This window comes from Choristoneura fumiferana, chromosome 29 (genome assembly GCF_025370935.1).
Source record: "Choristoneura fumiferana chromosome 29, NRCan_CFum_1, whole genome shotgun sequence".
Taxonomy (NCBI): Eukaryota; Metazoa; Arthropoda; class Insecta; order Lepidoptera; family Tortricidae; genus Choristoneura; species Choristoneura fumiferana.
In genome coordinates, this window is record NC_133500.1 from 1,712,954 (window position 1) to 1,738,890 (window position 25,937).

Below are 25,937 nucleotides of genomic sequence, written 5' to 3' on the forward strand. Positions count from 1 at the left end.
AGGGTTGAGGCTTTTTCTTTGCGTTGTCATTATATTAAAATGGTAAGGGATTCAAAAGGTAACAAATAAAATGACATATACATCTCACTTATTGATTTATTGACTTCAGCGTATGTAAAACGTTACAATAGTTAATTCAAACGCTGACGAATGTAACGAACCAAGTTCCACTCTAGAGCAGAAAACATTAGGTTGATATTACAGTAGGTATCAAGTCTATACAGTTTTAGTATTCCATTGTTTTTTTTACCATAATGGTAGTTTTTCGCTTACATATTCATTTATTTTCAACAGTCCATAAATAAATTCACTGTTAACTTGTGTGTGTTCATTGTAACATTGTCTTAAAGTAAAGAGAGTTCGGCAGTGCAATATTAATAGGATTTTTCAATGGGTATTTATATCGAAAAAAAAAAACAATAAGGTACGATCACAAAAAATATAATTTGTTACCAAAACTATTTACAAACACATTGACGAGTGACTACAAAAAAAAATTACATTGTAAGCAACTCGTATGGTAACACTACGCTATCGGTGCCCACGATCATCGTAAAAAAATGGTTGCACCAAAAAAATGCTAGCAAAAATAATTGTAAATCAAAAATACTGCAATTTTACAAGTCAGATGAAGTGTCGGTTTAATTTAAGAAATTGTTGCAATACATGTCATGGTCGATGTAAAAGTTATTTTTTTTTAATTATCAGAAGTATTACAAATAAAAGTAAATTACATTTATCCCATTATCTTAACACATTTCTGATAACCTTTTAATTTTCTTTTCTTTAGTAAGTATAACTAAAAAATGATGTCAAGAGTAAGGTATTGTTAATCAAACTTTTGACCATTTTTATAATTACTACATGTATTCATTCAAATTGACCTACACTGACATTATTGTAATAATTTCTTAACATACATTTTTACAAAGATGATAAACAATACTTGATTTTACAATCATTGAGTCAGAAATTAGATTACAATTAATATATAAATTAACTAAGCTCAATGGGGCATAAAATTAGCTATATTCTCATCCAAATGGCAAAAAAATCATTTCCACCTATGAAATACAATAAATACACATCTTTGACATATTGAGACCAATATAAAATAGTTCAAAGAACAATATAATCCAACTAAATTTGGTTAGTTTTTTTTTAATAAAAAATTATCACTAATATTTTGTATCTTACTTAGTATAATATAAATATCACTAAGTGAAATAAGTGTTGTCACTTCTAGTGAATGAATGAGTTTATTCGACAGTATACGCACCGGCTTCAATCATACAAAGAAACTTAGTTAGTAACACCTTTAAATGCTTAATCAGTCAACATTCAAGTAATGGAATCATTAGTACGTTGCTGCGCATTGAATGTTTACTGAATTTACCAGCGAGCCAAATGGCGTAGCCGCCTTTCAAAATTTACTCTTTATTAGCGATTCCGCCCGCTGTGTTACTTTTTGAACGCCAAAGACACCTAAAGTTGTAAAGAGCTGTCAATACTACAACGCCACCGAACCGTATAGTCCAAACAACAAAAGGCAATAGCGACCTATGTGTCTGTGCTTTAAAGTTTGAGTTTGCGTTTGGCATTACGATGACATGGCGGGTAGGTCACAACTTTTACATGCTAAAGTGGCGTTCAAAGGGATAAATTGTAAACAGAAAGCAATACTGAAGGTGCCTAGCCTCCAGATTGGTGTAACATGAAATATGTATCAATATGCCTTTTATTGCATGTTCATATCATTACTCTGTGTAGGCATTCAGACAAATAATTTGTCACAAAGATTACTATTTATGATACACTCGCCATTTACCAGTCTGTGGAAGGCATCCTTTTGGAACTAGTCAAAGGTCTTAAGAGCACAAGCACCCAGAGCTCTAAAGAAAATCTATTGTTACAATGACATTTTTAAAATCCCAAAAGGGAATTTATCGCCGTGAAAAAGTAAAAATGGAATCGTGTAAAAATTTCTACATAGTAAAAAGTGGTGTTTGTTTTGTACGAACGAACAATTCATAGGCCGATTCTGACCTGGCATGTTACAAATTGGAATAGTGTATCAGTCATTTTTTAAAGTATTTAGCGCAGAGTAACATATACAGTGGGTGAACACGAAGTAACATTTTCTGCTAGAATTTTAGAAAGGGCATTGTTAAAATTTATAAGTTAACAAAGCGAAGTGACCATAGATCGGACATGGACTTAGAATGTACAGGCTTAGAAATAAGGAACTAATAGCTCATGCTGTGTGGAGATTCTCAGATAGACCATTCCGAATTGAAAATAAACAGAAGAATCAATAAAACATTATCGTTTGTGACAGCCACAGTTATGAAAAGTTTGGAAACTAGCCCACTGTATATCTTACCTTTGCTAGGTCACGGGCAACTACAAACATTAGCATCAAAATATAAAGAAATACACCAAGTAAGAGTTGACCGTTAACAGCATTGACGAGAAACATGCTCTCGTCTTAAACTAAAACGATCGCCATACAAGTCAAATGTCACTAGATTTTAAATAAAAAATCTCCACAATGTACTTTTGAATTTTTGTGTTTTTTTTTTATAATATGTGATACATTTTCGTAAATAATTTGTTTGTTCCGTCCACTGCCGGGTTTTTGGAGCTAGGGAAGCTTGCTAGTACCACAGCATAATTGTCTAAAGCCAACCAGTATGTATTAGTATACCTGTATCTGAAACCAAGAGTGATGGCACAGGGGCACTTCAAACTACACCGCGTCAATGCTACATAAGCGCAACGTCTGCACTGCAATTGCCTATGTTTGTGTGTGTTTGTGTGTCGTGCGTGACTAGGGTCACCTAATCTCAAGAGGTTTTTTGCTTCTTAGAATTTGAAAGAGTAGTTTTTTTAGTATTAATTCTGTACGATTTCTGTTGTGGTATAGAGCACAAGGAATACTTTCTCTTCGCTCTGAGACAATCAGTTATTTTTTTTTGTCAAGGATACTACTGGCACAATGTATTGACATACTGGTAAGCCAGAGACGTCGTCTTCAGAGCGTTTTCACATCATGTGATCCGATATCAGTGTGCAACACCGCGATATCGCTCAAGTGTTTATCAATTATACACCTTTCAGATCATCCGATAAATTTTCACTTGCATCGTATATCGTCCCACACCGACATTGAATCATGCGAAAACCCTCCTTAGGGTCCGGCTACACGCTCAACGATACTTGCGCAAATTACAATTTGCACAAGCAAGCATGTGCGTTAAGACGGCAAAACTGCACAAATGGCTTTTGGACGCCATACAGTTTTTGCGTCAATTTTTGCACAAGCCGTTTGCGCATGCAAGTCGCTACGTGTAGCAGGGCCTTAACCTCATCACCGCCACAAAACAAAGTGACATGCTTTGTACGCCATAGAAAAACCAGCGACAAATCAACTTGTTTTTTAATTCCATTGCAGAAAGATTAGTTTCGAGTTGAATGTCGGTCATGTATAGATGACCGTGGCGTGTGTGGCATTCCTTTGGCGTTCACGACTATATGACTGCGGCGGTGAAAAGGTTAATCTGTGTCTTCACTACGGGGCATCGAAAAGCACTTAGTCTAGTTTGGCCTATGACGCGGACTGCACTACAACGGACACCCGCTAGAATGTACCTTTAAACAAATCACAAGCCTTCACAGCAGGCACCTAAGGAGACATATGGGACAATGTACAACTGACTATCAACTACATAAGAATAAGTTTTTGAAATATTTCACATAAAAAATCGCTTATAAATGTCGTTATGATTGGTTCCTTCTGTTTGAAATTTCTTGAGATACTATTGTAATTTTAAACTTATAGACAATCAAGAAAATATATAATTTATTTTGACGTACAAACTTTCGCATTTATAATATAAGTGGGATTTAGTACGCTTGGTAAATTGAGGTCAATTTGACAAGACAAAAGAAACTGGACATTTCTAGGTATACCTTGGGTATACATTTTAGTAGTGGGGTACCACAAGGTACGGAATTGATTAGTTGATATTTATAAAAAAACGTTTTTTTACCTATATTGTGCCTGACACGATTCTAGTCACCTAACCAGTGTTTTAAGCAACGTGTACAAACTTATGTTTTATGGAAGACTTAACGCTATGGGAAGTATCGGGTGTCCAAACAACTATATAACATACCCGGCAGTGGATAGAAAAAACTTTAACGTATATTATAAGTAATATGTATAAAGGGCTTACGCTACGTTACACGTACAAAATACGCGTTTATAGTCAATAAATATCGAATAATACTAGTTATAACTTGACGCTAAATGAATATTACACATATTAATGCTCCTTGCAACATTTACTAGTATTTTTTTCAATAGACTACTTTGGAAAAAAATCAACCTGTCTCTTGTAGAAGTTAAAAAGAAAAAGAGCGAGTAGATCAACTGATGGTAAGTGATCACTGGGTGTTTTCAAAACACTAACTCCCCCCATATCCACAAAAATTACAAGCGCTACAAATCAACATCATTGTTAAGTTTCTCATACATAGAAGTGATAATTATGTAGAATTATAGCTTTATGATATTGGGGCCAGGTATGCCAATTATGTTGCCATCCTACTCGTTAATGGTAAAATATATAAAAATCATCTAAGTTATTATATTAGTATAGAAAGCACTAGTACTATAGAAGTTTTTACAAAAGTTAACGGATAATAATGAGCTTCGTAATTCAATAGTAAATGTTGCAATAGCAACAATCTCGAACCCTTACACTACGTACATAATACGTATCCGAATAAATATTTATTTAAGTATAAAATTAAAAAAACACAACTTGCTTTATGCTTCGATATTCGTGCGCTAATACTACATTTATTTATTATTACTCGCTCGTTTTTTTAATCGATAGGATACTACGATTTTATCATATAACACATAACCGGGTATTATTTGGAAAATACCGGTTCGTTTTAAAATATTGTTACACAATAAAATCACACTGAATGGCTTCGATAGACCGATTTATTTTAACTGGCAACACTGGTGTTAGGTCGCCGTATCGTCGCCGAGTCCACGAGGCTGGCAACACTAATATTATACGTACATACGTCATTATGATCACAATATTCCGTACTAACTGATGAACGCGCATATAAAAAGTAGACCGGTAAAACATATAATTACAAAAGTTGTAAAACAGGCCCTTTTTAGGAAAAAAAAAAAGCTAAAGTAAAGATGTCAGTCCATTCATCACAATAATGATATTCACACATAAAAAGGTTTCATATTCCTTTAACACATGAAACCACCTGATTTCTCAAAAATTTTACTTAAATCATAGGGTGTCTTCAAGCCACTCTGAATAACATTTCAGCGTTATCTGCTTTAACATTTTTCTCATGTTATTCATTCCGTCATAACTTTGAAAAGCTCATATCTCAAACATCGATCAATCGTAGAAAGTGAACTGTACCAATTTGCATCAAGGTTCATTTTAGTATACTTTATTGATTTGAGATACGTGTCTTATTTTTCAAAGAACATTTATGTGATAAAATACAAAAATCACCAGTTACTTTTTACGCAGTCTAAACATATATTAAACCTCTTTATAAGCCTTTTGTATATTTATAAGCCGTTGGAATTCCACTTCTAGTAGTCCTTGTTAGAGTTTTCAAATAATCTTGAATCAGAAATCGACATTATGTTTTGCCCTTGTCTTACGAGGGGCGTGTAAGAGGGACAACAAATGGTTCACCAGCGTACGGATGCGATGGACTAGTTAACACTCGGTGCGGCACGGCGTGGCTTACCTGCGCGCGAATTCCGCCTTCATAGCTGTGGGCAACAAGGTTCAAAATTGAGTAACTTGGAATTGTTTCGAAGGCAAGCGTAAGCGGTTATCTGTGTTGTTCAGCAGGTGATCATTAAGTTTTTAATAGCGTTTACTTTACTTGCCCGAATTTCATTTGCCCGAATTTCACTTGCCATAAAATATATAGAACCGTGCTGTTTTCAGGATTTTTTTAAATGTCATCATATATAATGCAGTAACTAGGTTAGGTTAGGTTAGTTTAATTAATATCAACTCTGAAGAAATTACTATTTCAGAAATAAATTACTTTATGGCAAATGGAAATTCTAGAAAACGATACATTCGGGCATATGAAATTCGGGCAAACGATAGAGAACCTTTTAATAGACACCATTGTTTTTAAATGATCACTAATTTCTTTGAAGCAAAATTATACAGAGACAAACTATTAAAATAGAACCCGTTTATCTAATTAATCTTTATGTCACCTTTTTTATAATAACTTACAATACAACACAATGACTCTTTGTTGCATACCACAATAGTAAGCGTTACAGAAAACAGGTACATGGAGAGAAAATTACAATGCTAGTATTAGCACTTACGGAATTAATAATTTTACATGCTTTTTATTTAACCTGCTGTGTTAATGTCTGGTAAAAAAATTTAAAGTCAACTTTAACCCATTTTCAGTGGTCGCAGTGACTTTAAATTTGGTATACATATGTACAGTCATCTTCATCTACATAGAGATCGATAAGGCCAAAGTCAAAAAATAAGTATACACAGCCTTATTGTTAAGTCGGTAAAGTAGTATTAATATTTTTATAATTTTAGTCGTATCGATATCCTTGTAGTTGACTGCACAAAGCAACTACTTTTTCTTCCTCGGGCGCGGAGCCACGGACTACGGACAGGTTTTTGTAGTATTTTGTAATGTTTAGGGGATTTGACGGAAAAATGTGATGCCGTCTCCGTCTATTCGAACAAAACAAACAGAGACGGCATCACATTTATCCGTCAAACAATGTATGGTGAAACAGGGGTTAGGTTACAGTTACCGTCGAGTATCTCTCGCTTGATCTGCGTGAGCTGCGCGCGCATCTCCCTGAGCATGTCCTGCTTGAAGGCGTCCCACTCGGCCGCCGACACGCAGCCGCCCTCGCCGCCGCCGTTCACTTGCTGCACACACAACCACATTTAACCTTTTCGTAAAAAAAGATATGCACTCTGCCTAGTGATGTAAAAAAACCACATTCTTGAAAAATAAACATGAAAAAAAAAATTGACACCGATGTTTTTTCTTTAATGATATAGTAGGTATACTCACTTTAAGTATAGTCTCCTCGCTGGCCGAGCCGAAGCGTTTACGCACCGACCGCGGGGACTGCGGCTGCTGCGTCGCCGGCGTCTCGGAGTTCGCTGTCGATAAAACAATATAAGTAAGAACTGAGTACCGAAAAAACAATATAAGTAAGAACTGAGTACCGAAAAAACAATATAAGTAAGAATCAAGTGCTAAATTACTTTCTGAAAACTTATCAGAGCAGAAAATATTTAATATCAGCAATTGAAACTTAATGTCAATAAAGAAAGTTTGACATTTGCGTACACATATAATTCCCGAAAGAACACACAGAGCCACAGAGTTAATTGGTAAATCGGGACTGCTTTCTAATAATTCTTTATAATTATAATATTCCTTGTCCAAAAAATGCTTTTATAATACAACATAACAAAATACTTTTCACTTAATTAATTAATTTATATATTTATTCATAGTATAGTAAAAAAGGTATATTAGGTACAATAAAAAAAAAACTAAAACTACATTAAAATTAAATAAGCTAAAACTATAATAAATCTAAAAACGGACCCTGCGGCATGGTACCAAAGATGCTGGCAGCATTTCCCCGCTGGATCGCAAGACTGATGCGTTGAGCGAGGAAACTGCCAGCTCTTCGTTCTAAATCCTTTGACCGCCACGGTCGGTAAAACACGACAGCTGAAAAAAGTGCCATAGTGGCCATGTCAGCATTTCGTGGCGCATATGGAACGATTTTCAGTTTTTTTAAATGTCGGCTGTGGCCGACCGTGGCGGTTAAAAGGTTAATTTAATTTTACATTTGATGTATTCAAATAAAAACGGCGAACATTTCCTGGATTTCATTTTACCGAAGAAACACGAGTGACCCGTATTTTCTTTCGACTAATAAATGTAACTTTCATATACATTTGACCATCGATGGTTAACCTTTCTGCAACGAACTGCTCTCGTTGCTTGCACAACGAAATAGGCTTCGTTAATCTCTTTTTAATGACGTTGCAGATACATGCGTCAAAGCGTTGCCAAGTATCGTTGTACTCACGCGTGGTGCCGTTACAGGCGTTGGGCAGACGGTGCGGCAGCGTGGCGGCGCGCTCCCACGTTTTGAGCGGCGTCGAGTTGCCGCTGTTGTCGCCTGACGACTCCTGTCGCGAGATAACGAGGTTGCATGGTCAGATTTCCTTTTAACTTTTTAATGCAAATCATAAATCTTATGTCTTAAAACTCTTTGCTTACAAGCTTTTTTCAAAATAGTGACAATATATAATATGTAAAGGTCGATGATAATGTTATTGTCGAGTACACCGATCTTATCTATTTAATTGTTTCGCAAAATGTAACTTTTTTGACGGGTAGCGTCAACCGTACGTATATATCGTTGTGAGCAACCAGCGTGACCAACGTGACAAAGTCACGATTTTTTTTCATAATCACTATGACTTTTTTTTAACTGTAATTCTGAGTCCACACGTTTGGTAAGCGCCGACAAACGCACAAGATGTAGTCATATATCAGAGTGTTATGGGTACTAAGCAACGGATAAATGTAATTATATAGATAGATACATACTTAAATACATAGTAAACACCCAAGACCCGAGAACAAACATTCGTATTTTTCATACAAATATCTGCCCGACACGGGAATCGAACCCGGGACCTCAAGCTTCGTAGTCAGGTTCTCTAACCACTAGGCCATCTGGTCGTCTACTGGTGGTGGTGGTATAAAGTAAACTATTTAAATATCGGTGTTAGGTTATGTTAGGTTACCTCTGCGCGGTCCAAGTGCGCGCGGCGGCGGGCCAGCGTGCGCTGCATTTCGTGCATCATGCAATGCATGTTGCCGCGCGCGCTGCCGCCGGACGACGACGACGAGCCCGAGTGCTCCGCGCCGCCCGGCGGGGACGCGTCCGCACTCGTCGCGCTCGCCGCGTTCGCTTGCTGGAACAACATCATCAACATACATCAGGGATCCGAGTTTACGTAGCATGGTAACATGAAAGCAAGCCGAGCGGTATTAACGCATATATGCGTTTTCGCAACATCACCCAGTACCCACTGTCATAATTATTCATACATATTGAATGCACATGTCAGGCGGCAGTAAATGCGTTAGCATTAAAATTAAATAGTACTCTTAATTAAATTATACTAATGCTCATTCGTTTGTTTAAATCCAAAATGCTTTTATATTCGCCCTGAACTGTTCAAGAACGAAAACTTCATACCGGGAAACCTTTCCAAGATGGAGCCTTTACAAGATGTATGAACAACTTGAGTAGAGCTTATCTAAGCTAAAATGACGTGTCTCTCAACTAAATCAGTTGTTTATGTATGTCTACCTAATTAGACAGCAAATCTTACAATAACCCGAATAACCTGTGTCTAACGGGGAACGGAATGACCAATAACAATTACATTTATGTGTATTTCGCCCGTATTTTAAATATGCTCATATCCGTAAATGCGGTGGTAGGGCGTGTCATTTCAGATAAGACAAGCTCTTCACCTGATTATAAAATGATACGATACTTCTAGTATAGTCCCAGGGTCTGTAATCCTGCAATAACAACTGTCTGATTCTAACGCTCAACGCTGTTGAGCTGAGGTGCATATATTGGTTTTGGAGAATTGTAATTACAACCACACGCTCTACGTTATTTTCCTGAGGCGAATATTTTGAAGTATTCTGTTACAACGCACGCTCAACGCTATTTACTTGAGGTGCATATATGCATATATTATAATGGAATATTGTAGGTATAATATAAGTATTACAAAACATTTAAAATTGTTTCACAATTAATGAGTTATAATTTTATTCTTAACGTCTCAGCATTATGCTGAGCCAACGTCCGATTCACAACCGCAATGACACATACTATCTGTACTATCGTACTTAATAATATTGTTGTGTCTTGTGTAGTGTCGTCTATTTTTGTGTTTTGAATAAATCCTAGTTGAGTGACGGAAGCTGCTATATACCTTGGCCTGTCGCTTAAGACGCGCCTGTTGAAGCTGTGCTGCGAGACCTGACAGGTCAGGCATGGCGGGTGCTGCGGGTGGAGGCGGGGGCGGGGGCGGGGACGCCACGGCGCCCGGCGGCGGCGGCGGGGGCGGCGGACCCACAGCCGGCTGCGGCGGGTTGGGGGGCTGAGGCTGCTGCTGCTGCAACATTCAGTAGTACTTAGGGGTATAGCCCTATGACATTGCCGTGCTCTTGCAGGGCGTCACATGTACCCAGCTGAACTGCACGCCCCAGTAACACACAAATCAAACTCATTACGCCCTTAGGCGTAATACCTACGCAAAAAAAGGTTCTTGGGATTCATTTTGGCGGTTGCAAGCATATTACGACACTAACGAGCACGTGTGGTGAAAATGATTTTAAATTTGACATTGGAATTAAAATCCTGAATGCAAACAGCTAATTTATTTCAAGTTGTGATGGTGATTTTCTTGTTATTAGAGTACCTATTGGATACTATTAAATGAATAATACACTGCTATAGCTATACTAACCATAGGCGGAGGTTGTGGCGCCGCTGGTGGTGTAGGTGGTGGTACAGGACCCTAAAACATAAAATAACATTTAAAAAATATGTCTGACACACACATTTTAGTTTTAACAGCTGTCCAGTAGGATGCTTACCTTTTTGACTTTATTAACAAATTAACAAAGTCTTACCCCCTGTTTCACCATTCATGGATTAAATTTATTTAACGGATAAATGTGATGCCGTCTTTGTTTGTTTTTTTCGAATAGACGGAGACGGCATCACCATTGATTAATTTTATTTGACGGTATCCGTCAAATAAAATTAATCAATGGGTGGTGAAACAGGGGCTTACACTTTCAAACTGTCTTACAGTCTCAAAGACAAATAAAAAGGTACTGAGTGACAAAAAAATTTGAAATGGTATATTTCCCTTGAATTCCTTGTAAATATGAAGAAAAAATATTAACCCCTTAAGAAGTTAAGAATGTTTTTTTTTTTGTTAAAATGATTGATGATAATGATATTGAATCTTGTTGCCAGTATGACAAATAGGCCGCAATAGATGGCGCTCGTTATTATTTCAAAAATAAAATTGTAACTACTTTGTAATACTTCTAAACGTGGTCATGGAAATCATCTCCAGTCAACTTTTTTGATGACTAGTACCACCCTGATAAAGAATAAAGATTAATTAAGATCTTACATTGGCGGGCGCGGGCAGATTTTGATGCGGCGGCACGGGTGGCGGCGCGGGCGGGGTGGGCGCGCCGCCCGCCGCTGTCAGCGACATGTTGGGCGGCATCGGCGCGCTGCCAGACAACATCATATAGCTTAATTTTTTTATTCAACAATGTTAATACAGCTATCACCATACAGATTTAACTATACTTACCCCCTGTTTCACCATCCATTGATTAAATTTATTTGACGGATAATTGTGATGCCGTCTCTGTTTCTGTTGTTCGAATAGACGGAGACGGCATCACATTTATCCGTCAAATAAAATTAATCAACGGGTGGTGAAGCAGCCCCTAAATCTTAGATATTGGTCCAGACAACCAACCAACTTAAAAACCCACGACTCTGTTATTTCAAAGTACAATGTCTCATAACGGGACAGAATAACAAACAAGAAAAAGTTGAACTGAAGCTATTACTTTGCTCACCCGCGATCTTATGATATGCAGAACACACACAAATCATACAAACCTATCTATCCTATCAGATGGTTAGACTCTAATAATATCTGGTCTGGTAGCAAGATGAACGTCTGTGTTGCTCTGAAAATGAACTCTTTCAGTACATTGATATGGACCTCCGTAAAGTTTAACCTGATTCAATAAATGGTTGGTTGATCCAATAACAAGTGTACCTGGAGGTGCGGTGGTGCGTGTGCGCCGGCTGGCTGGGCGCGTGCGGCAGCGTGTGCGTGTGCGTGTGCGCGTGTGCGCGTGCGCGGCGTGCGGCGGCGCGCGGCGGGCGCGGGCGCGGGCGCCAATTGCGCCGCCGCCGGCGCCGTCTGCGCCGCCGGGATCGGCTGCTGGTGCTGTGAAACAAACAACTAAATCAGGCCGCATGCAATAGTTAACGTTATCGTTGCCGGTATTTTGAAACGCACACATAAATAATAAAAATCGAGGTGCGTCCGACATGTTTAAAACCAATCGGTGGGTCATTGTCAAGGTTTGGTTCGAAACAATGTCTAAAAAAGGAAATCGAGCTCAAATCCCATCCGGGCACCTGAACAACTTTTTCGTTTACAAAAAATCTTACTTCATTGAGCAAACGTAACAAAAATTATATCAGCCGGAACACTTTCAGTGCTTTACCATAAATTTCGCGCTACCAGCGGTCAATGGCTTCTAACAACTATCTTTACTTCATCATCCGGCCGCCTTAAAAATAATATCATTTCCAACTTAGCTTGCTTCAAAACTAATTTTAAACACATTTTTGCCTCAAGTAACGAAGTAAACTTAAAAAAAAATATTGAAATTCTTACAATACTCAACATGTTGATATGACAGGCACAGCTCGAATGAGTTCTAAAGACAGGCAAGTAATATGCACTCTGTGTTTTCCTGTACAACGCAGCGCATTATGATAACATTAACTAAAGACGTAATTAATAAATCATGTGTACACAGTAAACAACATAATGCTTTCATTGTACATGATCAATTTTTTTGTTAACATATTTCGTGACATTTTTATTAAATTACTTGTCTTTTACAATAGAGTTTTATTGCTATTTCACGACGTTATTTGAGAAAAGCACTATACATTATTCGAATTCTGCCTGTTTTGTATCTTCGCAAGCCACAAAACTCACTATGCTCGGTCTCGTACTCGACAATAACAAAAGATTAGTTCGTACGATTGTGAATTTGTGATTATTGACAGTGATGTTACCTGATGATGGGGAGCGTGGTACTGGCTCGGCGGTGGCTGGTGCTGGTAATTCTGGTGAGGGTGGGGCGCGTGGTACTGCGGCTGCTGCAGCACGGCCGCGTCTTCGCGCGTCATCGTCCTGAAACAATCGTCATCAGCAATCATCCGGCACGACGGACCAAAATACTGATTATGATGACGACATCAGGATGGATGCTTGGTAGCCTAACAAAGGTACAGTACCAAAACTGTCCCTGTGAGGCAAAGTGGGAACTGAGCGCCGTTATCCGTATACAGATCATAATATGTTATTATGATCATAACCATACATGTTTGTGTTATTGAACTTGCAATATTTGTTTGAAAGGTAAACGGCCGAGTGCTCGACACGCTAATGCCCAATAGACGACACCCTGCTATCATCTCTATTGCTAATGACATAAGATTAAAGATGCTAACTATTGGGGCAGTGACGAGCACTCGTAGCTTTACTTCATATAAGTTGAAAATAATGGGTTTAGTTCTAATTTTGCAAGTCGTGCCCACTTCTAGTTGTAGAATTGATTTGAAACAATATACATATTTATATGTTTGAATTGGATAGCAACAAAAACAAGTACTAATAGTAGCAAAAAATCGAATTAAAATACATTTTTTAACAAAAACTTACACGGTGATGGCTGGGTACCTATCTACGCAGTTGCTGCATCAATCTTCTTTAGTTTAAAAATAGACTGGTACATATTTCATTAATCAGACATCTTTTCGAATGCTGAGTTTCTCGACATAGGTGTGAGGGGATTAAGACCCACCTGTAGCCCATATCCTCGTCGTAATGCTGATTGTTGTGTCCGTTGAAGGGAACGGGTGGGTTTGGCGGGTTGGGAGGCTGCGGTGGCGCCACCGTGCCTGTCGGCTTGTTTGCCAATATCTGCAATAACAGAATGCTCGATTATTAGTGGCTGAGTAATACTGATTCACAGTCTCGAGCGAGATCAGATCCAACCAGATTTTATAGGTTCTTATTCGTAATCTATAACAATCTGAAGAGAAAGCTTGATCGCTAAAATTAAACTCTGGAGGACTATAAAAGAGCAGAAAAGATTTTGTCTTTTATGATTCTCCTAAACCTAATAGGAGCAATCAGAACCTTATAAAAGAAGGAACGGAAGAATAAGACCACTTTGTTGTTCAACTGGTTCTTCAAAGTGAGTACCATAATACAATATTCTAGTGAGCTCCTACAGTAGCCTTTGGAAGAACAGACAAAATTTAAGCTTTATAAAACCCACTTGAAATCCACCAAAAGAAATGGCTGTCTGTATCGCGCCACCATTGATAACACGAGTTACACCAGGCGCGGCAAACTTCGCGATCACTTAACAAAGCTACAAGCAGAATCTGACAACCCCGTCGTCAGGACCTTCAGTGGTTGCCGCTTAACAAGACGGCATTCATCAAGGTCGATGAAGTCTGGGGCGTGCATTGAGGGCAGGCAGTGCTAGTGCTGCTTACCCTGCTGCGGTGGGCTGGTGGCGCTGGTGCGCTGCTGCGGGCGTAAACTAGCAGCTGCCTACCCTGGAATTGACCCACTCCACGCCTATAAGTATATAACTCCAGCTTTCTGCACATGTACTCTTGTTCTGTCATCGTACCTCGAGCGTATGCATCATGGCGCGAGCGAAGCTGTCCGCGTCTTCGCGACAGGAGAAGTTAAGGCCGTAGACGTGCCGCGCATCGCGCCACTGGTGGAACGTGGTGGTTGCCTGGTTGTACTTGAGCCCGCGGACGATGCCGCAGTTTATCACCACCTGGAACGCAGGGAGCAGTGGATTAAGGAAAAGCTGAACAAGAGCAAAATGCAGATATTCCATGGACATAAATGTGTCTGGAGTCCCAACATTATAAGCTCAAAGACGGTTTAGCAGAATCAGATTGAGACGAAATTTAATATTAGACGAGTGAACGTAGACCCGGGATTGGTTTTCTTAGGGTTTTATGGAGAGACACCGTTTTGAAACTAGGTTCCAGGAAACCAAAAGAAACACTAATTATCAAGTTTACTTGTAAGGTTTTCACAGAAAAACTTAGATGACTACTTTTTTCAGGATCTGCCATTGAGTGTGTCTGTTCCTGTCAAGGATTCCGAATACTGAGATCAGTTGTGTCATCAGCTTTTTTGAAAAGAACCACATCATATCAGCCGTATTCATCATCATTATCATCATATCAGCCGTAGGACCTTTACTGTTGGACATATGCCTCCCCCATAGAGCTCCAGTTGCTTCGGTAGCAAGTGGTATGCATCCACCATGAACCCGAGGCTTTAACCAGATCATCCGTCCAATCGTTGGTGAATATCCTACGCTGCGCTTGCTGATTCGCAATAATACAAAGTTGTTTGCAGGCATTAAGATGTTATCGTGTCGAGACTTAGTTCTCACCTCATGATCATTGAGCTTCCTCCCAACGACCCTGAACGTATTGTGCTGCGTGTGATGGTAGATGTGGACCTTGGACAGGCCGGAGCTGCTGCCCGAAGGCACCCAGCGCTTGAGGCCGTCGTCGTACACCATGACTGAGGCGCGCGCGCTGCTTATGGATTGTTCGCTGCGGAAGAAAAAGTCCGGTTATATGTGACTTCGTGGACTACTTTTAGGAGGCTCAGAGCAGCACAACGGGCTTGTATATTGTGTTATGGGCTATATTAAGTTTTATAGGAAGGAACACCAGCTATAGGCGTGCTTTGGGTCAATTCTAAGGTAGGCAGCGCTAGTTTTGCGCCGCAGCAGTGCCCGGCCACCCCCTACACCAGCGCCTGACGCTGCCTACCCTGGATTTGACTCAATGGTGTGCAGCAGCATAATACTTTAAAGCTATACGAAGTGTCAAACGGGTGGTGCATTTTCACAACCCTGGCAAGTTTGTTCGACTAGTTAGCGTATATTTCGCCTGACAACTTTGACAGCGCCTCAATTGTAGTGCGTGCGGCCCAAACTCCTTATGCGTACAAACTTACAAACCTGTTTTATCTAAATTATGCATTGTCTGTGTCTGGAAAAGGCAACATTTAAAGCGAACGAGTGAGACTTGAATCACTTGATAAGTATTTATGAATAAGGGGATAACTTTGGTTGTGGATTTGGTTAACTAAGGAGCAAGCTTGTGCCAAGTGGAAGAACACTTATAACAGTGGCATGGCGTCCACTGGCTTGCCTAAAATGTATACGTGACGGAATGACAAGTATGGATAAGCTTCAGTAGTAACTGTGAGGTGCTGCATCCAAAGGCACCTAAACCTAATCAGGCTTTTCCAACTCTCCGGTTTGCCAAATATTCAATCAAAGTCAAAGTTAAAGTTAAGACTATTATTGTACGATCTTTGAAATCGTACACCGCCGCCGCGGCACCTTTATGCTACGCGGATTATTATAATAGGTTAATTTAGTTGTAATTAAGCAAGGCTCACACGTGTAACAAATAAATATCTATCAATCACGCTAGCGTTCATCATTTAGCAAACGGCTAATCTATCATCATCATCATCGGAAGGTTTACGAGCATATCAAGGCTCATACAATTATCAATGAGATAGCGAATCTATAAGTATCAGAGGCCGTATTGTCTAATGCGCTGAATCTGTGATCGCATTCATCATCTCTTTCTAGCCCCGTCTTACACCGTATGACAGAAACAACTGGTGAAAACGATTGTGTTTCCAAGCGTGTTAGACAATAAGGCCTCAGATCACAAAGTGAGTTCACTTTTTACAAGTCTTTCTTTTAACTGCCCAAGTTCGTAACACCTATAAAAGGACCCCTTGAAAAACTCAGTAGGAACACAAATGGAGCTTGTTTAAATAGATTATTCAGTTAGAATTTCTATAACCTTTTATGAAATGGAAAGGCTTGCAAATAAGCTAGCGGCATCAACCCAAAAAACAATGGTTTCCGCACGCACTTCCCTCATGTTTATATTTAACACCGGCACCGTTATACTCCTGATCCGACACGGTTCCACTACATTATACGGTTTCGTTATTCAATGAAACACGGCGAATTGAGTGTAAACAACGTACGTCGAACGACACATGTGCAAAAGCAAACAATGGAATAATTACTTAAACGAAAGCATAATAAGTCTTTCAATTGAATAAAAATTGTATGCTGTATGGCGCTGTCGGGTACAGTTTTTTCAAGATTTCTTAAATAGTAAGTGTGTGAAGAAGAGATGACACCACACACCTCACGCAAGCGATTATATGGAGTAGTTGACTTGACAGGGAGTACTTCGGCGTAATTGGCGAATCACTTCGGCACGGCAAGCCAATGGTAGTAACCAGTAGTAAGATCAAATCCCGACAAGCAAATCCGGTAAACTATTTGGCTTTTTAATAATATAAATAGATTTTTTTGGGCCGTAAGATTCTCAATGGCTATACATATTTACTAATCAGTTACTGTTTGACTGCCCTATTCATTACGGCTCATTTAGTTAACACCAGCGACTTTCTATACATGAACATAACTCATTACTATAACAATTAATTCATCAAAATATTTCCACTAAGTTTTACAACAGTGAACGTCAACCTGTCACTTTCTTTCCTAGAAAAAAATATAGGTCGTTTCTTTGTAATCAGAACCTTTTCAGGCGTCAACGGCAAGACAAATGATCGAGCGTCAAGCAAATAAAAAGCGGGCAGTTGGTGTGGAACAGAGACTTCTTAGGTTGCCGGGCCTGATACTGCTACTAGAACACCCACAATACTACGGATTGAAGATGCTCTGGCAACCTTGATGCCATTTTGATGCCATTGAGCTTCCAAATAACAAAGGCTTTATTGCCTTAAGCTTTGGAATCGCAATTGTTTTTAATTCTTTCTATCACGCGGTTTAGGCTGAGGCCGAGGGTGGAAAGAGATGGTTGGTGAATGCGATGCGATCGCGACCGCATGCGTGTTGACGATACGACGCCCCCAGAGGCGCTACTATGAAATTCGAAAATCGAAGTTCGTGTGGTATCGTCCCCCTCACTCGTATTAAATAATATAAGGGTCAGCGGGACGGCAAGATCGAAGTATAGGGTCTGGTCGGTATTGTCCCTGGTTTTGAGTGCACACCGCCGGGAGAACACCATGAAGTTATATGTGTGTTACTAACTAGTTTATATTAGAGGTTTCACTCCAATTGCCGAAATCTATACTGTGGGAATTTGACAAAGTTCGTGTATACTCATCCGTTAGGAAAAGAGCCTATAAAATCAGGTTGGGCATTTATGAATCATGACCATGACTTCTTTTATGCGTCCATAATTAATTAATATGTCTTTCACATCTTTGTCATTGGAATTATAACAACGCTGCTAAGGAATTATTTCACGGATGGTATTTTAAATTATCCTCGTTACAAATAAAATAACGTACGCGATGCATTTGAATAACATTGAAGATTTAGAACAAGGAAGGTTGGCCGCATAACCTTCCATATAAACCAATACAGGAAAATTTATATATGCATATGTATTTCAAACGAGTGACATTGTTCGCAAAGTACGGTACTGGCAGCAAAACAGAAAGTCAAGTTTATTCTGACATACCGGGTGTGGCCTGAAATATGGGCAAATAATTAAAACATAGATCATACTCGTCAAACTGAACAACATCAGTTCAGCGACTTATAAAAATAATTACTTTTTTAAATTTTATTACACTTTTAACTTTATTCAAAGAAGCAATGTAAAGCAAAATGCTTGATGTTTGTAGCGTGACAGGTGACGTCAGTTGTGTTCTAGGATGGCGTAGGTACATTGATAGCAGTATTTAATTTGTATGAAAACGGGAAAATTTAGACACCATTATTTTTAAAAGACGCTGCTAGATTATACAGAAACCCGAAAAGTATAATCGCCACTATGTCTAGCGTTTGAGGACTATGAGAAGCCTTCTATTTAATCGAAACCTGGCGTGCTGATGAAGAAATAATCTATCACTTCTATTTTTCTAATTTAATATATCATTTATGTTGTAGATATTTTTGAGCACCTGGACAGCTCTGATCAACTACTGCATACGCAAGTAATTAAATGAAAGCTTTACAAAAATTGCCAAGGAACAGGCTAAACTTCGCGACAGCATCTATTTAAATCCAGGAGTTGAGTAAGCTGAGTGCCTAATCTCTATTCCTATTAAGGAGCGCATGCTTCGCTTATCTCGGTCGTTTAAAACTAATGCTAGGTCAATGTAGACCGGTGACCGTATACGGATTGTAAACAAGCCACTGGGTGTTACGACAGGATTCATACCAACAATTTTCTGTAAGGCCAACTGGGATTGTACTGCCATGCCATTTGGCTTTCTTTGACTGTGCTCTGTGCTAAAGTTAGTTGACGATGAGTTGTCAAAGGCTTTGCAACAGCACCATGAAATGCGTCAATATCACAGGAAAACATAGACTATAATATCCTAAACCAGTCACTAGGCAAGGGATAGATATCTTGCGGTGCATTCTTCGTGGTAATGATGGTCTTTTCGAAAGCACAAGCGCTTGCTTTCTATTTGTAAAATTAACTTTAGATTCGTCATCATCATCATAACAGCCGTAGGACGTCCACTGTTGCACATAGGCCTCCCCCATACACCTCCAGTTGCTACGTTTGGAAGCGGCCTGCATCCACCGTGACCCGCGGCTTTAACTAGGTCATCCGTCCATCTCGTTGGTGGACGTTCGACGATTCGCTTACCGACCCGCGAAACTTAAGTTTTTTTTATTACCTTGTGTGAATGTGACCTCAGAACTATCGACCATCGACGGTCACATTTGACTACCAACAAAAACCACACACGTGGCCGAATCACATCAGCCCTTTGCCACAAGTACAGTCAGTTGCGTAACGACGGGCGGACGCGGCGATTGCCTCAGAAGGTCAGGTTATTGGCGCTTGCTGCACGGCGCATGAGTGGGCTAAACATTGATGAACGTGACTAAATGCCAATTGGCGTGGGTCTGAGCTCCAACTGTCAAACATTCCGATTAAAGAGTTCATAACTTTTAGGCAGAAACAAACTGACCAAATAAGGAGAATGATAGGTATACCACGTGCCTCTGCTCTCTGTACAATATTTATTTTATACTCTTCAGATGTTACTGAGAAGGAACTCTAAGTACTCGGGATTTCGATCATTGTCCAACGAGTAGAGACACATTGTATACAGATTTAGTGTCAGGAAAGCATATGTATCCCATCATACTTGCGCACGCGCACGCTCAATCATACTTGTGATGTTCGTTAAGAAGGCAAAACGGTATACTACACAGGTTTTTGGACGCCATACAGTTTTTGCGCCAATTTTTGCACAAGCCGTTTGCGCATGAAGTCGCTACGTGTAGCCGGGCCTAACGCGTTTTCGTGATTTTTGCTCCCTGCCGCCGTCACAGCTTTACAAACATTTGTACACATGGAAAACCTACAGAAACCTACACCCTTGTAACAAGCAACAGCGAATATGCCATGGAGTCTTTACCAAATACAAACATTGGGAAACGAAAACAAATATAATACCTACCCAAAATAAAATATAGGCTACGTGAGTTTCATTGGTAAAACGAAAATAAAATACTAATAAATAACCCAACCATAAAATTTAATTTTTAATACAAGCTCTTTTTGCTGAATGTACTTTTTGTCGACTGTACTTTACTTGCATTGTCACCCAAACTACATTTGCATACCAAATTTTAAGTCAATGCTATTAACCGTTGAAGAGTTCCGTCCTGCTGAGGCGATCCTGGCCGGACTACCAGGATGTCACTACTAGATTATTGTATTGTCACGCGATTTACATAAGTATTTCAAATTTCAAGTAAATCTGACTACTTGAAGTTGGTCAAATTTAACTTGCAAGATTTGATTACAGACAGACAGACAACGGGATTGGTGAAACTAAATAAAAGCTTCTAATATAATTCGTTGTAAAATTCCTTGTACAAAAATGTTTTAGACTATCGCGGTCATTACCTACTAACTTTATGATTAAAATTCGGGTTTTGTTCCGCGTATCTTGATTTTACTCATGCTTGCCTTTTTATGGCTATGCTAATTACTGAGACACAATTAGACTATTTGACAACGGTTCTCTATCGTTTGCCCGAATTTCATATGCCCGAATGTATCGTTTTCTAGAATTTTCATTTGCCATAAAGTAATTTATTTCTGAAATAGTAATTTATTCAGAGTTGATATTAAACTAACCTAACCTAACCTACTGCATTCTATATGATGACATTTAAAAAAAATCCTGATAACAGCACTGTTCTATATATTTTATGGCAAACGTTGGTATGGCAAGTGAAATTCGGGCAAGTGAAGGTAAACGATTGACAACATGTGCCGTTGTGATACATCATTCCTCAATCATTGTTTTTTTTTTACAAAATATTACTTAACTGCTATCATTTCTATTCATTAACAATGAGGTCATTTTGAGGCGTGACTTTCTGGACAATACGGGGTGAGTGTGTGCTAGGTAATAGCTTCAGGTAAAGTTAATACATAATGTATATTTGTCATAACCATTATCCAGTCATGCTTACCACAAAAAAAGTCAATGTTAAAAACGAAGTTAGCTAGGTACAGTCACCGGTTAATATCTGCCACAGCGGAGCTTGCAAATACCGACCCTTTTATCGGTTCTAGAAATAGAGTCGTATCAGTTATTTATGCACATGTATATTCTTACAAAACTGCAGCTCAAGTTAGATCTTTCACTAGCCGATAACACTAAAGAACTGTAATTTTCAACTAATTTTTAGGGTTCCGGAGCCAAAATGGCAAAAACGGAACCCTTATAGTTTCGCCATGTCTGTCTGTCTGTCTGTCTGTCCGTCCGCGGCTTTGCTCAGGGACTATCAATGCTAGAAAGCTGTAATTTTGCACGGATATATATATATATACTATGCCGACAAAATGGTACAATAAATGGTACCTCCTCCCATAGACGTAAAGTGGGGGTGATTTTTTTTTCTCATCCAACCCTATAGTGTGGGGTATCGTTGGATAAGTCTTTTAAAACCATTAGGGGTTTGCTAAGATAATTTTTCAATTCAGTGATTTGTTTGCGAAATATTCAACTTTAAAGTGCAAACGCTCTTTGGCCGGTTTTTATTTTATCACTAATTTCCAATGATATTTTCTAAACGGTCTTCAGTTCAAGACTTCAGTTTGCCGTTCACTTGTCCCTAATCCCAAAGTATTGGATTGTATTGTATGACTCTATTGCACAGTCAACCAATGAGGGCTATCGTTTTTTGTCTCACTAGATGGCGCACTGTGGTGCCTTTCAAAGTCTGTTATTACGGGCGTGAAAACAAAATTTTAAATTAGAATCATATTTAATACACTTTAAAACCGTACCATAAAAATTTCGAGCATGTCACAGTGTTGCATAGTCCCCGTTTTGTTCGGAAAAAAGGGAGGACAAAGGTTTCCGAAAGACAAAACTGTCTCAAAACGCAGACATTATTGCCCCGGAACGCATATTTGCCATAATTAATTTCAGATATTGTAAAATATTCACAAAATTATTCTTTTTTTAAATAAACCCGCCTAGCTCACCCAAAAACTGTGAGATTTGACATTTCGGAGACCTCACGCTACACTAGCGCCTCTAGCGGCGAATTCATACGCGATAGCCCTCATTAGATTCCTAGGCCACATCAGAACCTTACAGAGAATTGAAATTGTTTACTATGATAAGGTTCCATAGTGTCCCAAGAATCAATTTGATTGACTGTACATAAATCACAGGAAATTAACAAGATACCAAGAGAATCCTACTAATATTATTTTATAATGTTACATTACATTATTACATTTATGTGAAAGTTTGTAGGTATATTTAAAAATATGAATATGTACCTTGAATTGTGAAGATGTTTGTTGGATGTTTGGATGTTTCCCTTAAAGGGATCTCTTCCCGACCTTTGAAAAAAGTACATAATTATCTATCATGTTTTCTAACCCAAAATATTTCATCACATTTTGAGGACACACGTGGTCGTCATTTCGGGGGCACAACTGTGGCACAACATCATTCTTTACGCCATAAATTGTGAATAAAATAAATTTACGATGCCAATATGTTGGACTACTTACCATTAAGGAGTTCAGATGTACAAAAATGGCATTTGATGTCCCAATAAATACAAATATGGGGCCACTTATGAAATGTTGGTAAAAATTCAAACTTAATACTGTGAAGGCGTACCCTAATTATTATCTGTATTTAGGATCCTCTTTGTCTCCTTGAACGGTAAGGGTCAGAAAAACTATAAAGGATTGAAGTCATAAAAGTCATACAATGAACGGAAAGGTTTCTTTGTTTTGTATGAGACAAAGACTGGTTGGCTCTAGGATGAATGTTTAAGAAGTTATAAGCTCTCATACAAAAACCGCATACTACCTTGTAAGTATTTCTAGTAGTCGACAAGTGTATCAATTAATAAACTTGATTGTAATGATGCTTGCATTAAATATGGTTGTACAATGGATGAAATTTGTTATTTAGATAGCCGATTCTCGGGGAAATAACACACGGGCTACTTTTTATTCTGCTATGCCCAAGCCATAGGGATGTCAAATCTCGAAATCCCAACCGTATTTTATACAATGTAAACGTAATTTTACGCCACATTGTAACTTTAGGAAATTACCACGGAAATTTCTTGAAATTCTGGAATTAAAATTAAACTGCCCAACCCTACAAGCGAGGGAAGCCGCGGGTACCTAAAAACTAAAACATTTAAAGACATCTTATATAAGTTTTTAACCAGTCAACTTAGACATTTTAACATATTAAAATAATCAACCTGAATACAATCATGCAAAATAGCTATTAAGAAATTGCTGGCAACTTGCAAAAGAGCGACGGGCGAGACGAATTAATATCTAGCCGTTTAGAAACTCCTGCAGGGCTACTACGAAACTCGAAACTCGGAAGTTCGTATCGTACCGTCCCTCTCGCTCTCGTATTATACAGTATAAGTGTCAGAGGGGCCGCACGGCACGAACTTCGAGTTTCGTAGTAGCCCTGTTGGATTGTGCCGAAACTGCGAGGCCGCGGACAGGACATTAGCGGGCAGCGGGGCGGGTAACGGAGCGGCGAGCGTATTCTCTGTTCATCGAGCGGCCGAGACGCTGGCCGCACAGTGGTCACTTGGCAGCACACGCAATGAACACAGGAAACGCTCGTAGCGCCGCTGCCCGCTGCTTTCCACTTCGCGGCCTTGCCATTGTGTCAACAGCGTATTCTTTTGAATTACAAATTCAATACATTATCAGATGCATATACAATGCTGAGTATATCTTAATCTTACAATAACTGCACGCTTCAGAACAAGTCTTATTACCATTCGGAGATTTCGATGTCGTCACTATTTCGTCTCAACCAGCAAGCAATAGCTGGTTCTGATTAATAAATCACACACGCTTTTTTGTTTTTCATACGACGAAACTTTACTTACGAAATTGTGATACTCGCCAATGAAAACATAAAATATAACATTAAGGACGAAACTGGAAAAAAAAAACATTAACTCTCTTTTTGTTAGATTGACATTTCTTTTCATCTTATTATTAGTTCTCCCAAGGGTCTTCTAATTAAATAAGCAACACCACCCGGTGGTCCATGAGTATATCACCCCTCAACATTCGTGATAACACTAAGTACTACTTCCCTCGAATCTCACGATAGAATAGAGATTAATCGCGACAACACCGAGAGTCAAGTTCGAGAAGAGAGGGATCGAAAAGTGACAGTAAAATTGAGAAAACGTGAACCGCACGAGCAATTCGTCCTAACACTAATGGTCAAGATAACTAGACCAGGTTTAACGACCGCAAAGTGATTAAGATAAGCGATACTTAATCAGAAGCAAGTTAACATTTACTTTTCCAGTAGTCCTCCAAGGCTGAGTATCGACGATAGCTGATATACATATAAAAGCGCCCATTGGGTTATATTGGATCTGCAACCGCACTGAGCGATATCTTTTTAATTATGCAAAATCCTTTCGATGGCTCCAACCCAAATAGTACTGCCGATTCCGGCTCGCTGGATTGAATCAATTTAATTATATATTATGTTGGAATGCAGGAGATTGGAGAATTTTTTATTAGCTTAGAATCTAGAGCACTTCAAGACGTGAATAGGCTGTTACTGAACCAGTGAGATATACTTTTAGCCTCATCTGCACTTTTCATCAGGTTAGATGTATTTAGGGGTCTATCACGGGTTCACGGGTCACTTTTATGTAAACAAAGGTAAGGATGTATATTATATATTATACTCGTACCTGTCTAGCAGTTTGAGAGACTGCTTCTACTGTTTAGTCGGAGCTCTGACTGGACAGCTTTGCGTTACAAACGCGTATAATCTTGTATTAGATCACATTTCATGATGATCTGTGATACTATGTAAACATTTGTAAAAAATATAGTGAGTGCCACAGGGGCACATTGCAAAATAAACAACTCTACCATAATAAGCGGATCTACTACGTGATATGTATGAGTGTCAGGAAGTCCCACTTCTCCATATCTTACTTACTGAGTCACTATACCTAAACAAGTAGTCAACAATATATCGCGTTTAGTTGAGTGAAAGAATAAATTTTTTATACAGTTTATACGCAAATTATGCAAAGGCAGTATAATGGGTAACTTTGAGCCGGTGATTTCAGGTCAGTCAACTGTGAAAATTTAAGAGGAATAGAATTGTTACTGTGCGCCTCACCTGTTGTGCACCAGTTTTTTATGTTTTCATAGTTTTCAGTAAACTACGGTAGGTACGAGTGAAGTTATATTTTTTAAACCAAAACGGCTGTACCGATTTTAATCAAACGTAGCCAAGAAT

At 38.9% G+C, this 25,937-nt stretch overlaps 1 protein-coding gene across 1 annotated transcript in view; it reads right to left on the bottom strand.

Annotated features, from left to right (window-relative positions):
- Positions 1–78: 78 nt before the first annotated feature.
- ena (ENAH actin regulator enabled) overlaps positions 79–25,937 on the bottom strand; it is a 30,347-nt gene continuing 4,488 nt past the window's right edge. The window contains exons 2-14 of the mRNA XM_074109836.1: positions 15,472–15,637; positions 14,683–14,838; positions 13,840–13,958; positions 13,056–13,166; positions 12,009–12,122; positions 11,340–11,445; positions 10,659–10,709; positions 10,122–10,301; positions 8,907–9,077; positions 8,180–8,282; positions 7,141–7,232; positions 6,872–6,992; positions 79–5,833 (exon numbers count right to left, since the gene is read on the bottom strand). Of these exons, the coding sequence (XP_073965937.1) occupies positions 5,805–5,833; positions 6,872–6,992; positions 7,141–7,232; positions 8,180–8,282; positions 8,907–9,077; positions 10,122–10,301; positions 10,659–10,709; positions 11,340–11,445; positions 12,009–12,122; positions 13,056–13,166; positions 13,840–13,958; positions 14,683–14,838; positions 15,472–15,637 (1,519 nt within the window). The 3' untranslated portion in view covers positions 79–5,804. The remainder of the gene's footprint in view (positions 5,834–6,871; positions 6,993–7,140; positions 7,233–8,179; positions 8,283–8,906; positions 9,078–10,121; positions 10,302–10,658; positions 10,710–11,339; positions 11,446–12,008; positions 12,123–13,055; positions 13,167–13,839; positions 13,959–14,682; positions 14,839–15,471; positions 15,638–25,937) is intronic.